The sequence below is a fragment of the Pagrus major genome, chromosome 5, assembly GCF_040436345.1.
Source record: "Pagrus major chromosome 5, Pma_NU_1.0".
Taxonomy (NCBI): domain Eukaryota; kingdom Metazoa; phylum Chordata; class Actinopteri; order Spariformes; family Sparidae; genus Pagrus; species Pagrus major.
The window spans coordinates 25,410,559-25,425,644 of record NC_133219.1 but is presented as its reverse complement, the minus strand read 5'-3'; the positions used below and the strand labels follow the sequence as shown (position 1 = coordinate 25,425,644).

Genomic DNA, 15,086 nt, shown 5'->3' with positions numbered 1-15,086 from the left:
GCGGACGTGACGTAAGATGGCGCTGAATGCGTATCCTCGACGTCTTTCGACTTGGATACGCGAAGAAGACAAGTGCGGTGGACCCAAACTAGTGTTTGGGTAGTAATGGATTCTGCTACGGCCAGCAAACGACCCACCACCACACAAAGTCCACTAAAAAGTCATACTAACAAGGAAAACGAAGGCTTTATCAGCGGCATGTCGTGAGTCGAAACGAAATTACGACCAAAGCCGGGCTGGCACCCGAATACACATCGGATACGCGTTCAACTAATGGAGGCAGCTTCAACTTGAATTGGGACTGAAAACAGATGCTGACATGGCTCATTTCCTAGTAACCAGGTAAGAAAACATTACAGGTCATGTTTAGAGCTTGATTTGAAAATCATATGAGATCACCGAGGACTCGGAGTGACCTAACGTGCAAAGTAGCGTTAGCTGCAAACATGTAACTTAGTCCACCGCTGTGTAACACTGAATAGTTACAGACTGCGCATTTTCCACGGTCCTTTAGTCTGAAACTGAATAGTTAGAAATATGTCCCTTTATATATGGGACCTACAGCCCAACCTGTTATCCGGGAGGTGACGTTAGCAGCTGGCTGTAGCCACAGGCTAACGGTTTGTTTGTGTATGTGTAGCAACATTAGCCGCTAACACACAGCAATCCGTATCAGAGACGATATTTCTGTCCCTCACTATGCCGTCTTTGCTTTCGCCTGTGCCTGTCAGACTGCATCAACCGTAACGGTAAATCGCCGCGCTTGTGTGTCGCTACACACAGCGAGCCGGCTGCTTCATGTGTGTAGGGGATAAGGCATCAGCTGCACTGCTGTGAAGAGTTCATGCACGCTCCCGCACCGGCTTGTCTGATGGCTGCAGTTACCCTAACGGCCGTCCTGTCACTATTGAGTCTTATTTCTTGATCCTGCCCCAAGTCCCTTTAAACAAATCAAAAAAGGATTTCTGAAAATAAAAATTAACTGAACATCTCAGACACTGTTGGAGTCACCTCCAGTACAAGTCAGTTGATCATCTCCGTGCATACAGGATAAGTTTCTGGAGGTGCAACTGCAGGCTAACACTGAGCTAGCTGTGTTGTCTTTTAAGTGTTTTTGTTCTCTGCAAAGATGGAGAAAAAGATTACTTGGAAAACTGCAAATCTTGGTTTTGATTTCAATGATTGAAATTGAAAGCTTATTACATTTGATTTTCGCTTTACAAATCGTGACACCCCTAATTACAAGTGTTATTTTCTTATCTACAGTATTTTCACAGATGTACTTGACTGGATAGCAATTAGACATGCACCATGTTCCCATGGTGACAGCAGTGTGTGATGGAATACTTTACAGATTATTGTATTTGGTGATTGACATGATTTCAGTAAAACAATTTCAGTAAAACAATCAATCAACACCTTGCAGTAATCAAGTCAATATGGGCAACAATAAAGCAACTTAACATAACTCATTAAGACTTTACAATAAAATACTGTCTAACACTCTTGGAATACATAAAATTCAGTTAATAAGTCCTAACATCCAATTACATAGTTTACATTCACATTATCAAATTGAAGATCGGATGAACATTTCTGGGAAAAGGAGGGAATAATGCTGTTAAGATGGTGTGTGCTTATAAAAATCAGTTATCAACAATAGACTGAAAATCAGTTGTCAACAACTTCCATGTTTGTCAAATCATCCCTCCATATGTCTCCACTTTTTTTAATTCACTCAAAATTTGACCGTGAAACAGGCTGAAGTAATATGCAGCCTGTATAGGATTGACACAGTGTTTTAGCACACTGAAAGACAAATACTCTTGACGTGTGCATGTTTTGCCTCTATCATACCTGTTCAGGAAATGTGGTACCGGAAAAGCAATTGCTTACAGCTGTCTGCCCTTTCATCTCCCATCTATCTCTTTTATTCTCCACTTTATCACTCATGATGAGATATGATGAGAGATACAGATCTCCCAACAGCACAAGTGATGCAATGTATGGAAAAAATAAACACCCTCTTTTTATCATTTGAGTCTCTTCTCAGTGCTATAGTCTGTCTGTGTCTGTGGTATCCAGTTTCCTACCATAAAAGATTCACACAAGGTTTATATAAAAAAATTAACAACTTTAAAGATAAGTTGAGCTTAAACCCACAACTACATCACATTCACAGTGAAATGATACAGCGAGCATACATGTTCTGGATGACCTTCTACAAGGAAACTACTGACAACAAATCAAAACTATTATTACATTCCCATGCAGAGCATTTCTGAAATAAATTATGATGGTAATGAAAACTCAGACCCTTAAGCGTAATCTGTTTAGTTTACTGACAACTGAGTAACAAGGTGTTTTGTTTCAATACCTCAGAAATGGCTTCAAGTTTCACTTTTGAGAACTCCACAGCAGGAATAAATAAAACACTGTGTGTGTGGGTTTACATGAAAAACTGGATATGAAAATTGTGGGTTCAAATCACAAGGGGCTTCACTTGAGTGAGCAGATATCATTTAGTGGTAATACTCATAAAAAGTAGACAGTATGCACTGAAACAGCCTGCCTTTAACCAGAAAAGATGTCTGGTTGAGAGACCCAGGAGGATTTCCCCTTACTGCTGCTGATCACTTCATCATCAACACAGTCACAAAAACAGAAACTTTAAATACATTCTAAGTATGTATTAAAGGAAACCTGCATTAATGTGCTTCGCCTGTACAGACAGCCATCGGGGCCATTAGGTTTGGAGAACAAAGACGACAGGGAATGAACTTTACTGGGGTCCAAAGGAAGTGAAGACGTGAGACGGGAGATATAATCTAGCCCCCAGCTATAGAACACAGAATCAGCAGGAAGGGAGAGAGGTGGAGAGACACCTTACCCTAATCACAAAGGTTGGGTTCAGGCTTTAGATCAACTCTGCTGTAAAGTGAGAAGGACTCTGTAATTAAAATAGTTACTAAATAGCTACAGGATATAATTACAGCATACTGAGTTGGGATATATGCCGGGAATGTGTGTGTTTGTGTGTCAGTAAACTGACAAACTACTGAGAAAGAAAAGCCTCTACTTCCCTTCTTTCCACCCCCTCTTCCCTCTCTCTTGTTGAGTGGAGATGATGATCTTGTATCAAGTATGCTGTATGTCAAACCCAGTGTCACACTAAACCATCTTATACACCCATCGGTCCACCATGTTGTGTATGATACCGCTTACACGTGAAAACAACACGTTCTTATTACGTCATGGTTTGGCTTAAAATCACTACTGCAGGGCAGTAACTAGGGCTGCAACTAACAATTATGTCCTCTATCTATAATATCTATCTATCCATCTATCCATCCATCCATCCATCTATCCATCTATCTAGATATCTTGCAGTCTATAAAATGTCAAAAAATTTACAATTTCCCAGAGCTCAAAGTGATGTCTTCATTGATTATTTTTGCCAAACCAATAGTCCAAAACCCAAAGACTCTTCAATTACTATAATAAATGAAAAGGAAAACCAGCAAATCCTCACAATTAAGAAACTGTAGCCAGCAAAAGTTAAAATTTTTGCTTAAAAAATTTCTGAAATGTTTAATTGATTGTCAAAATACTTTGTAAGTAGGGCTGGGCAAAATGGACCGAAATTCATATTTATTTATTTTTTCAGGCTAAATGGCGATACACGATAAATATCTCAGCATTTTATTTACAAAGTGGGCTAAATGTTCAGTTGTATCTCAAAGCCACTTTTGAGAACGCTGGGCAATCTCCTGATTAGTCGGCGGATGGTGTCCTACTACTAGACTCATGATGACCTACTCCCAGACCTGGATCAGGGCATAAGTGAGCTCCAGGACAGTCTGTTGTGATAACTAGCAGTGCCAGATGCACCGATACATAACGTTCCATAGGTGCTCAGTTTGATTTAGGTCAGGGGAACGAGAGGGCCAGTCAATGGCATCAATGCTTTCGTCATCCAGGAAGTGCCTACGCACTCTGGCCACATGAGGCCGGGCATTGTAATGCACCAGGAGGAACCTAGGGTCTAACAATCGCTCTGAGGATTTCATTCCAGTAGCAGTCAGGGTACTGTTGGCTATTTCACATGGAGGTCTGTGCAACCCTCCAAGGATAACCCTCCCCAGACCATCACTAGCCCTTTTCACACAGAGTCGCTGCATTTTCGCCGCAGCGGCTGTTCGCCAATTCTCCGCCGTTGGTTGTTCACACAGAGCCGGGCAGCTCCGGCGTAAAAGACAAACCAGAGTGTAATTCACACAGCAAGCCGGTGCTGCGGCTCCAAAAGAGGCGTGACGATACGTGTCATGGTGATGACGTGTTTTTTTCAACGTGTTTCCCCCGGTGTTTACCTGATAATCTAAACATGTACACACTGACTGTTTATAATCATATGGATGCTGTTATAATGTGTTGTGATTGGGATCCTGACCCACCAAACATCCTGGAAAGTGACAAAGTTAAATTTTTCTCTTAATTACATAATCACCATCAGTAAACCTCTAATACTACCTCTGACACTACCTCTGGAGGCGCATCAGAGGCGGAGGGAAATTTCACCCCTCGCCGCATCTGACACTTTCACACAGAGGCGGATGCGGAGAATTGGCGCAGGATCCCCGCATGCAAACGGCAGTGTGAATGGGGCTACTGACCCAACACCAAACCAGTCATGCTGGATGATGTTACAGGCAGCATAACGTTCACCATGGCGTCTCCAGACTCTTTCTCACTTGTCACATGTGCTCAGTGTGAACCTGCTCTCATCTGTGAAGAGAAGGGGCGCCAATGGCGGACCTGGCAATTCTGGTGTTCTCTCGCTTCTCTCGGTGGTGGAGTGTGATCACAGGTCCGACTAGAGGACGTCAGGCTCTCATGCCACCCTCATGGATTCTGTTTCTGACAGTCTGGTCTGAAACATGAACACCAGTAGCCTGCTGGAGGTCATTTTGAAGGGCTCTGGGAGTGCTCCTCCCGTTCCTCCTCGCACAAAGGAGCAGGTAACAGTCCTGCTGTTGGGTTGATGCCCTTCTTACTGGCCCTATGGGCAACTGACTTTGTTTTGATTGACCTGACTCGATTAATTGACTAATTGGTGCAGCTCTAGTTACAGTAGGTTTAGGAAAGATCATGTTTTCTACTACCTTAAAACAATCGCCACTGACTATTACCTTCATATGGGATTTGAAACCCTGAGTCTCCTGGGTAAAAGTGAATGACCCTTACAACACCAACTTCCTTCTTATGCAGACATTCTGCCTCCTTGAACTACGGTCACCATTACTGGCCCCTTTTGGTACTGCACCTTCATACAAGTGTGTACTTCTTGCACTTAGGCAAGGCAAACTGTGACACACATTGTCCATTAGTGGATCGGAGGTTCTATTATATGCTTTGGTGTGAGATTGGGCTGGTATGTCCAAGCTGTGCAGTTATTTCACAGTACATCACACTACTTCTGTCCCAGACACACACACCTTTGCCATTACTCACTGCTTATACATGTTGTCTTTATCATCTTTCAGCAGATCTATGCAGACAACTAGCTTTGCCTAATGAAAGACAACAGAAAACATGATGTCATCTTAGACCCAAAATGCACAAAACATCTGCCCAAACACAAGCACTATTATATAAAATTTAATATGCTGTTCAACATCTTCAAGTTTTGACCTAACAACAGAGTATGTAGGTCCTCTCAAATTCAAGCAGAAGAGTTAGACCATATCTAACTCTGAGCACAAACAGTGCTCTCACCACAACAGAGGCAGTGCGATGATGATGTAAGTGACTAACAAAGAAACCTTGAGGCTACACACGCCTCAAATATCTGTTCTCAACTCTGCCTCCAGGTCAAGACTTCCAGACACATAAGTACAGGGGATCAGACAAACGGAGACTTTTCATTGATGCATTTTCCGTACTGCACTGATACATTTTCACTGACTGAGCAGTCGAGCAACATCAGCTGTCCTCCACTTTTACAGTCACTTAAGGACACTTCATTTTTCCCAACAAAAGTGTAGGACATGTTTCACCATGCTTCCTCTTCTGTTGACTGAACAGTGTAAACCGAACAATGTCTTCTAACCTATAATTTCTGGAAAAGATTCTGCCCCATTGTCTCAAGATCTATCTCTTCAAAAGCAAAACAAAATTTACACAAGGGCAACTCACAGATATTTGAGGTTTTCCAGGTCTTCAAATGCCCCCCTGGGGATCCTTCGTATATGATTGTTGTTGAGGAGGCTGTGGAGAAAAGAAAACAGAACTTATTTGGTGGTTAAAAGATACACATTAGTCTTGTTCTTTGTTCTTCTTGCACACATCAGCCAACGCGGCGCACTGCAGCGTGACATCATGTTGCCGAGAAATATTAACGAAATCGCAGTATTCCAAGTGTAATATCCATTTATTTTTATTAAGGAAATGTGTGACAAACAGCATTATAATGAAGTACTGTAGTGCTGCAGAGATGTCTTGTCCTACAAATCTTATTATCCAGATGTAAGAAAACATGCTTGTTTGGTACAGACCCCAACAAATGTCACCTCATCATGAGTTTAATATTTTTTTAAGGAAAATTGTAATGCAAAAATGATCGTTATTAATATTATTATATCATTAAAACTACAAGGTTCTGATTTCAAATGTGCTGTACTGAGTGACACTTTGTCATAGGCTAACTTGAGAGAAGATAAAAGGCTCTCTCCTTCAGTGGACATTATAGACATAGAGTATTTGTGTCAGTACAACAGTAATACTGAACATGTCGCTATGGTTCCAAGACTCATAGACTTTAGGATGTGTTATTGTTCAGTCTGTGGAACTGCAGCCTGAAACCATAAAGAGCTGTTCAGGATATAAATCCCTCAACAGTCAGCGTGGCTGGCTAGGCTTCTCTCCTGCCTTAAGGCACTTTTCTTCACTTTGAAACTAAATCTAAGACACTATGTCCTGCACATATTCTCATCTTTATTAATTAGTATGGATATATTACTGAACCTACACAGCTTCACTTTAAGCATTATGCTAAAGGGTGCTGTTACTCTGATCTTTGCATATTTTTGCCATACTCCACACATGTACAACAAAGGCATGGATGAAAAGGCATCTCAATAATGTGTGCAAATATTTGAATGAGGTGAGGTGTGTTTGATTTATTCGAGCAGTCAGCTGAACAGTCTAAAATGTGGGCTGTCAAGATATGACTACATAAAGCATGCACAAATTTGAGAGAAGGTTGCTAAACTAAGATGTTATTGCTCATGAAAAATACAAACACTTGGAACATTTCTGCCTTATTAGCTTAGCAATGCACCATGTAGCAGGCTGGACATATAAGAAATAGCCCTGTGGGTGGAAGTGGAAAAATAAATTCCTCACAGATTACGAGCTGACCTACATGTGTGAAACCGCAGCAGAACAGAGCAAGAATTTGCCTGTGTGTGTGTGTGTAATGCAAACAGGACTTTCTAGGGAAGTGACAATCACTTTTGTGCTGTTTAAAGGAAATGGGCTTGATTAGTTTCCATAGTAGTCTTTTAGAGGTATTGAAATTTGTAACCAACAGGATGTCATTAACACTCATACACATATTTCTTCAGAAACAATCTCAGACCAAAAATAAGGTGATGTTATACTATATGTCTACAACAGCTCGCATGCAGAGTGCAAAGACTTACAGTGTGTTGAGGTTCTTTAATCGTCTGAAGGAACCAGGTTGTAAATCCTTGATTTTGTTGAACCTCAGATCTCTGTAGAACAGAAGGAAATATATTTATATCAAGGAAAGTATGTCATTAAGTATATTGTAGAGGAAATCTGCACATAACTTCCAATAGCTGTACTTTGAAGATTTCTTAATGTGTAGAAAGTAAGCAATACACATGTGCATGACCTATAATCCACAGCAGCGCCTTCACATAATATTCCTGAAGGATAATTAGACACATTACTCATCTCACAAGACTGCCTTTGTCAAGCTTTGATCATGAGCGCAGATTTATATTTGCCCCAAAGATAACAATCTAGCTAGTTGCAGCAGTCTGCAGATTTTAGTATATTTCTCCTTTAACTCTCTAATTCAAAGAGGCTGTGTAGTGATAACAATATAGCTTGACATGACACTAATCACTCTTGGTTTTACAACAAATGACTTAAAATGCCATGAAAGTGACAAGACCCTATTACTGCATCTAGCCCTGTGAACGTGAGATCATTCCGAACTCCATGTGGCATTACTAGCTATAAAATGACAAGTTATGTGAAATTGGAGCGGTTCATCTGAACATCATTGTTGAACTTAGGATCTAAGTCATCTGACCTTCAACTAAGCCATTCACTAAATGTATTTTTGCAAGATAAATTATGCAAGTGGAGTCAGCCATTCATATGAGGAGCCTTTAAAGTAGAGCATTTCAAAACACTATTTCAGTCCCCCTCTGCTCCTAAAGTCACACACACTCTCCACAATTGTATGGTCTTTACTGGTGCTTTAAAGAGACAGTTCACCCCAAAATCAAAAATACATAATCTTTCTCTAACGTGTATCGCTATTTATTCAATTATATTGTTTTGGTTATTCCTTTATATCACTACAATCATGGTAAAAAGTTGTGCATTATTTAACCAAGCATGGCATCCTGACAGAAAAACATATTGAAAACCCAGTCAGCTAACAAAATAAAGAGAGCAATTGGGTAGAACCATATAGCAGATTTATCACTCCACTACGGAAATAGAGAACTACATCAACTGTTCTCGCCTAGATAGCTCAGCTCCCCCAGTAACAGCTTGGACTGTCTACCAACATTCTTGTTAGCCAATGACCTTACAAACTAAATACTCTGAGACTGGGTCACACAGGCATAACATACTTCACTGATTATGCAAGACTGTCAAGACACCAGGGTGATGAGAATCTTGAGATCAGTGTGTTTTTCAGCTTTACCTTTGCTCCTTTTCTGTTAAGCATACAGATTTAATTTACATGTTGAGTTCATCCATTAGCTTAACATTCATATTGTCTATTTCTCTGTACGCAACACAGGATAAAGTTATACATTCCTGATTTTTTGCTTTCTCATATTTCTGTGAAAATGTGGGCCATATAATAAAATCAAGTTATTTAATAGCCAGTGAAATGTTTATGGGTCAGTTGCTCTGTAAAAGGTCTCACATATGGATCCAATCAGACAGAGTCCAACTTTTTCATATGCTCACTTCCTTTCATATAGGCTGTGAGCTAGTGCAAGAATTCACTCAGAGAGCTTTTCTGTAGCTGACATTCTTTGCATGGAATGTCCTCAGCTACGCTGATATTGTTGTTTCTGGCACGACCTTTAATATGACAGACACTTCATTAAATTCTTAATGTCAAGACAAGATTTCAAAATAAAACTGTTGCATTGCAAATCACAATTTTGATTTTATCAATAGCTTCTGAACTGATAAAACCATAAAACCTCACAGTACCAAAGTTGAAATAAGAGTCCCTTGCATCAACAGCTATGAGACGTTTAGGAAAATGAGCTGCCATGTCGTGTAAGAGGGGTGAAAAACAGACATCACTGAGGTACAGCACCCTTAGGAAAACACCTCTCTCCAGGCCTGGTGCAGAGTGCACTGCACCGACATGCTAAGGCATGGGCTGTTCTGCCTAACTGCCTAACTGGGATGGAGGCGAGAACGAGGAGGTGGAAGAGAGCAGGGTGCTGCTACGTGTTGGTTTAGAAAAGCACCCGTCTCATCAGCATAGATGAAAACGATAGTTCTAAATCTGTTAAGAGAACTCCACAGACGAAACTTACCTTGTCTAAAAAAAACAATACATACTCCTTAAAATGAACTAATAACAGTGAGTTTAAAGAAACCACCTAACTCGTATTGTCACACATATCGTATATATATTCAAACCCCTGAATATTGGGAGTTTGTTTACTGAACTATTTGTCCCGGTTGGTGGCTATGTTATTTTGGCTGTGTGTGTGTCTGTCATGGTAGAGATGTTTGCAGAGAAGGCTACAAAAGGTCAGGCCGAGTGTTGCCTATGGCAGTGGCCTCAGCTATCGATACAAGGTAAGGGGAGGCTCATTATGCGTTCATGCAGTGCCGGAATAATTGGAAAAATGTATTTCTGACTGGGAAAATCCACAAAAGCACCCTCAAGTCAGAGGGACAACTTGGAAAGTCTGAGAAAATTTTGGTACACAACTTGCCGAGTTGACGTCATGTGATGCTTAAACATGGCAGATGAAAGCAAACATTGGGTTGATGAATTACATGAATATTTGTGAAATATATTTGCTGGCCTACATGATCCATTTCCTTTGCTCTTCCTTGTCACTCAAATACCGGAAACAACCGTCAATGTGTTGTTAAAATGCTCAGAGTGATAAAAAGCAAGACATCGTCCATGTTGCTTCCACATCCTGACTTGACGCATACGAACACACCAAAGTCAGAAGAATGACTTCTGAACTTGGGAAGTGGGACTATCCCAGGAGCACATGATGCAGCATCAGCTGACCAGACTGTCCTAAAAGTATTGGAGCTGATGACATGTGCATTGTGTATCCCACTCGTTTTATATGACATTTAGACAGTGTGGTCTACCCTTCATATGTGAGTGTTCTCTAGTGCCACATTGTGGACTCAGAAGTCACATTTTACTCCTTTGCAGTGTCCAAAACACATGAAGATTCAGAGGCGTGTTGAACTGTCCCTGTCTGTACACGGGTCTGCCCCGGCTCACAGCTGCGAGGGTCCGTTCATCACTGCCTGCAGTATTAATTTCTCTTGTTTCTGTCCAAGGAATGTGGGCGGAGTACAGGATCCCACACATGCACGCACGCACACACACAGACAAACCCAGACACGCAGGCCAGATGTTGAAGTTGTACATGAAATCCTACTATATGCTAAAGAAATAATCAACATAAATTGTGTTTATAATATTTGTTTGAAGGCAAATGTGACCAAAATGGTGGCACCCTGGAGCCCTGCTTGCTGACAGACTATTCTGGGTTTTGCCTAAACAAAAAGCCCAAACTGCTTTCCTGGCTAAGTGATGAAGGAGCCTAGTTCAGTTTGACAACAACTGAACTAATACAGTGAGGGCAGAACAAATGCTGATTTGATTTCCTTATAGAAACAAAGAAATTGGTCATTTACCCACACAGGGTGGTCGGCCCATAATTTTACATGCCATGCTGATAAGAACAGGGCCAAAAGACAAAGAGAACAAACTTACTACTTAAGAGAGCTTTGTACTTTGTACTGAATGCATGATTTTACCATCAGGTTTGCACTGCAGCTTTTGGCATACACCAAACTCAAGCCTTACATTTGTCAAAAGATAATTAGAATGACCTATTTAGACGATGCTGACAATCTGCCCGCAGTGTTTTGGGCACATTTTGTGTGACAGAGCAGTAGGTCCTGTGAGTTCACTGAGGAGATTTCAGGAAAGAGTATATCTGGCCCCACACAGGACAATTAAAGTACTTATTGGTCAATTTGTTACTATAAACATGTAACATGGCAGTTTCTCTGGTTAGAATACACCTACATAAAGTTGTCTACATTTTAAACACTGTCTTCATGTGAAAACAATGTGTCCACATTAACGTTTCAAGTTATTGTTGTAAACACCTATGTCCACAGTGAACAACATTTAAACAACTAACTCCTTCTTTGCGCTCTTTTCTTTCACTTAAAGTGTATATTGCAAGTAAAATTTCTTATGAAATGTACTAGGGAATAGGGATGTAACAATATACCGAATTTGGCGACATCGCGATAAAAAATATCGTCGTGGGACTGTGACGATACTTACCAACCTAGCATGTGTTTATTTTGCTTGTAAAGGTCATGGATCTATCAAGGGAAATCAGTATGACTGCATTCTACTATCTCTATTTGTCACTGCATCGTTCTTTTTGAACATCATCATAAGACCTGCCCTATGCCGCCTCTGATTGGTTGGGTTCCTTGATTTAGTTCTCAACGCTTGACTCAATTAATGTTTGTTTTCAGCTGTGCTTGAGCTGGAGAAACACTCCGACCTCTTCACACAGACACACCAACCTCTTTTATTCATTCTGTTGTGCCGCTCTTTGCTGCAAGAGACAGCCAGGTGGTGTGTTTACCAGCAGGGAAACTACAGCTCACAATCCCCTGTATCAGCTGCGCCTCTGGTTTGTTTCTCCAAACCAAACGTGAGAAAAACACGTCAACCCGCTAAAACCAGGCAAACACTGAATACACAGTTAGGAAATAATAACGTGCCAGTTACGCTGACAGAGCTTTTCATGGCTCTGGTAGTCTGCTGGACAACAAGACGAAAGGAGATTGTTGGGACTCACAAACTCAGCCAGACAGTCCACCATTTCCTAAGAAAAAAAGCTAGTTAACGGTTAGCTAGCTAGCTAGCTTTTGTGCCTGGTGTTTTTTTTTTCTCCAGACTTCACTGCTGCATCTGCAATGACAACCATGGCTGTATTAGGCACTCATCTTAAACAGGAGGATTATGTTCCCGGTGGTATTATGGAGATCAGGACTACATAACGATGCCATGACCAGGTGAGACCAACTGCATTTGCAGTTACTCCAGTAACAATGCATTATTTTCTGATGATCAAGTTTGTTGTTGAAAATTTTTCTAAAAGTTTCTGATGTCCATTAAATGTATGCCTTTGTTGTTCCATAGCTAAGGGCAAGTTTACAGCCTACAAAGGCACAATTAATAATTTAAGGAGATTTATAAATGTTTCATTTGATTATGTATAACATGAGCTATTATTAGCTCTGTCGATCAGCATCATCGTCCTTGAAATAAAACGAAGAATGAACATAGCACACAGGCACTAGGTACAACTTACCATGTGCAATATGTAACTGAAAATTATTTTTGATCCAATCCAAGCCAAAGCCATTTTCAAGGTAAAGATTAAAATCACATTTACAGGGCATTATACAAATCACAAATAAACCAACCCTGATAAAAATAGTATATTATAAATATACATAATCTTGCAGAGCTGTTGTACTGGACTGCATTAGTTTTAACTTGGTGTACCTCATTGACTGGGGTCTAAGTATTTATTGTATTTGAATATCGTGTCATTGTTACAGGTATGGTGTGGTGTGTGATATTATATAACATTTTTTTCCTTTTCCCAGCATGTACATCAGCCCTTATGGAGTATCTGACAGCAGGATACTGCAGGTCACCAAAGACTCTACGAGAGAGTAGTGCTGTCCTGTCCTCACTGCTCCCGCCTGCCTTTCCACATCCTGCCAGAAGATCAACAAAGATGAAGCAGCAGAGTTGTGTCTCACACATTCAAAAGTTTAACACAGAACATTAGTGTGAAACCAGCACGCATGATTTGGTTTCCAAGTTTCAGGTTGAGATTTTTATAAATATAAGCAGAGTCAAATCTGTCGTACAATTCATTTTCATATTATTCTCAGCCAAAGACATACTCAGTCATATTTGTTTATTTCTGAGATATCTCAGAAACCTTTTAAACGTGGTTTTGATGAAGTTAAAAAATAATGGTATACTAGTTTTGTTGTTTTGTTTTTCTCAACAGTATAAGAGAGCATTTTGAACAGTTTTGTGTATTTTGATGTAGAACCAGATGATTATTAAAACATTTTCTATTAATAAAATACTGACAATTGTACAGCTTTTCCTGACCTTAAGTATTTTTCGTGCCCTAACCTTACCAGAAAATAAGCACATTAAGTGTATCAGTGGTTTTGCGGAAACATACATTTATCCAACATTTATCCCAGCGATTGGGATGTGCCACAAACGCGGCTGGATTATGTCAACAGGTCTTGTTTAAAAAACACCTGTTTCTGTCCCCACAAACACAGCTCGAGATGTTGTGACTTCCAAACAAAATAATCCGTTTTTTGTTGCCACAAATGCAGTGTTACCCTTACAAATGCATACATCTGCAGTCACTGGCTTGCCAGCCTTGTTGCCTGTAACTCCTAAATTTCTGTAAGTGAAGGTCCAGACCATCATAATGTCAAACTAATGCATAATGATTCAGTGCCATATAAAGTATATTGAAGTAGCCTAGCAGTTGTATCAACGTCTGTATGTAGTCAACAACTGACTGTCAAATCAAATAAGGTACTGTTCCATAATTTTATTGTCAGTTTTCCCATTGAACTGAAGGGACTTTAAATAAGCAGTTTCTAGTAAATAAATGTTCTTTCAAGTAAAATATGGGCTGCATTTAAAAAAGATTATACACATAACAGAGAGCTTTTGAAAAATTTGCATTTTGAAAGTCAAAAATGAATAAAAGTGGTAATTAGAATCAAATATCATAATTGAAGATAATACATGGGAAGATGTATGTGCCAGCAGTCATAAGGGAATGAACAATCAATTATGAAAAATCAAAATTGGATCTTTCAATACACCTTTCATAATTTCTTTATATGTTAAAGAACCCTGTCGCATTGTGTTGGACGAAGTATGGAAATATAGGGAATCACACACATATCTTTTGGTATTGCCCAATAATTCAAGGGTTTTGGTAAACTGTTAAAGGAAAAAGTGAATGTTCCCTTAGATCCTCTGTTATTACTGCTGGGAGCTGTCACTAAGAAAACATACAACACGGATCAGAGGTACATATTGCAGATTCTTTAATTGATTGCCAAGAAAAGGATATCTGTTAACTGGAAGGAAGTAAAACCACCAACAATAACTCAATGGATGCAGAGACATAAACAGGTCTACACAATGGAACGAGTGACTGAAAGCCTACAAATGAAGATGGACAATTTTGCTTAAAGGTGGAACTGCGTTACATTATATCTAGGTCTTGGGGTTGTTGTAATAGAACGATATTATAACAAAATTCCATAGAAAATGTTTCCATATTATTGACCCTGCTCTGCTGAGATTGTCTGTCACCTTGTAAAATACCAATTGTTATCCTTTCATTTCATTTCATTTTCTTATATTATATTTATCATTATTTTTATTTTTTATCACACAATTATTATTTATTTTTGATTTGGAGGTCCTATGT

General features: G+C 39.9%; 1 protein-coding gene across 1 annotated transcript in view; it reads right to left on the bottom strand.

The window, feature by feature from the left end:
- The window catches only part of pxdn (peroxidasin), a 69,485-nt gene that overhangs the window by 41,394 nt on the left and 13,005 nt on the right, over positions 1 to 15,086 (bottom strand). Inside the window, exons 2-3 of the mRNA XM_073466030.1 lie at positions 7,704 to 7,775; positions 6,196 to 6,267 (exon numbers count right to left, since the gene is read on the bottom strand). Of these exons, the coding sequence (XP_073322131.1) occupies positions 6,196 to 6,267; positions 7,704 to 7,775 (144 nt within the window). The remainder of the gene's footprint in view (positions 1 to 6,195; positions 6,268 to 7,703; positions 7,776 to 15,086) is intronic.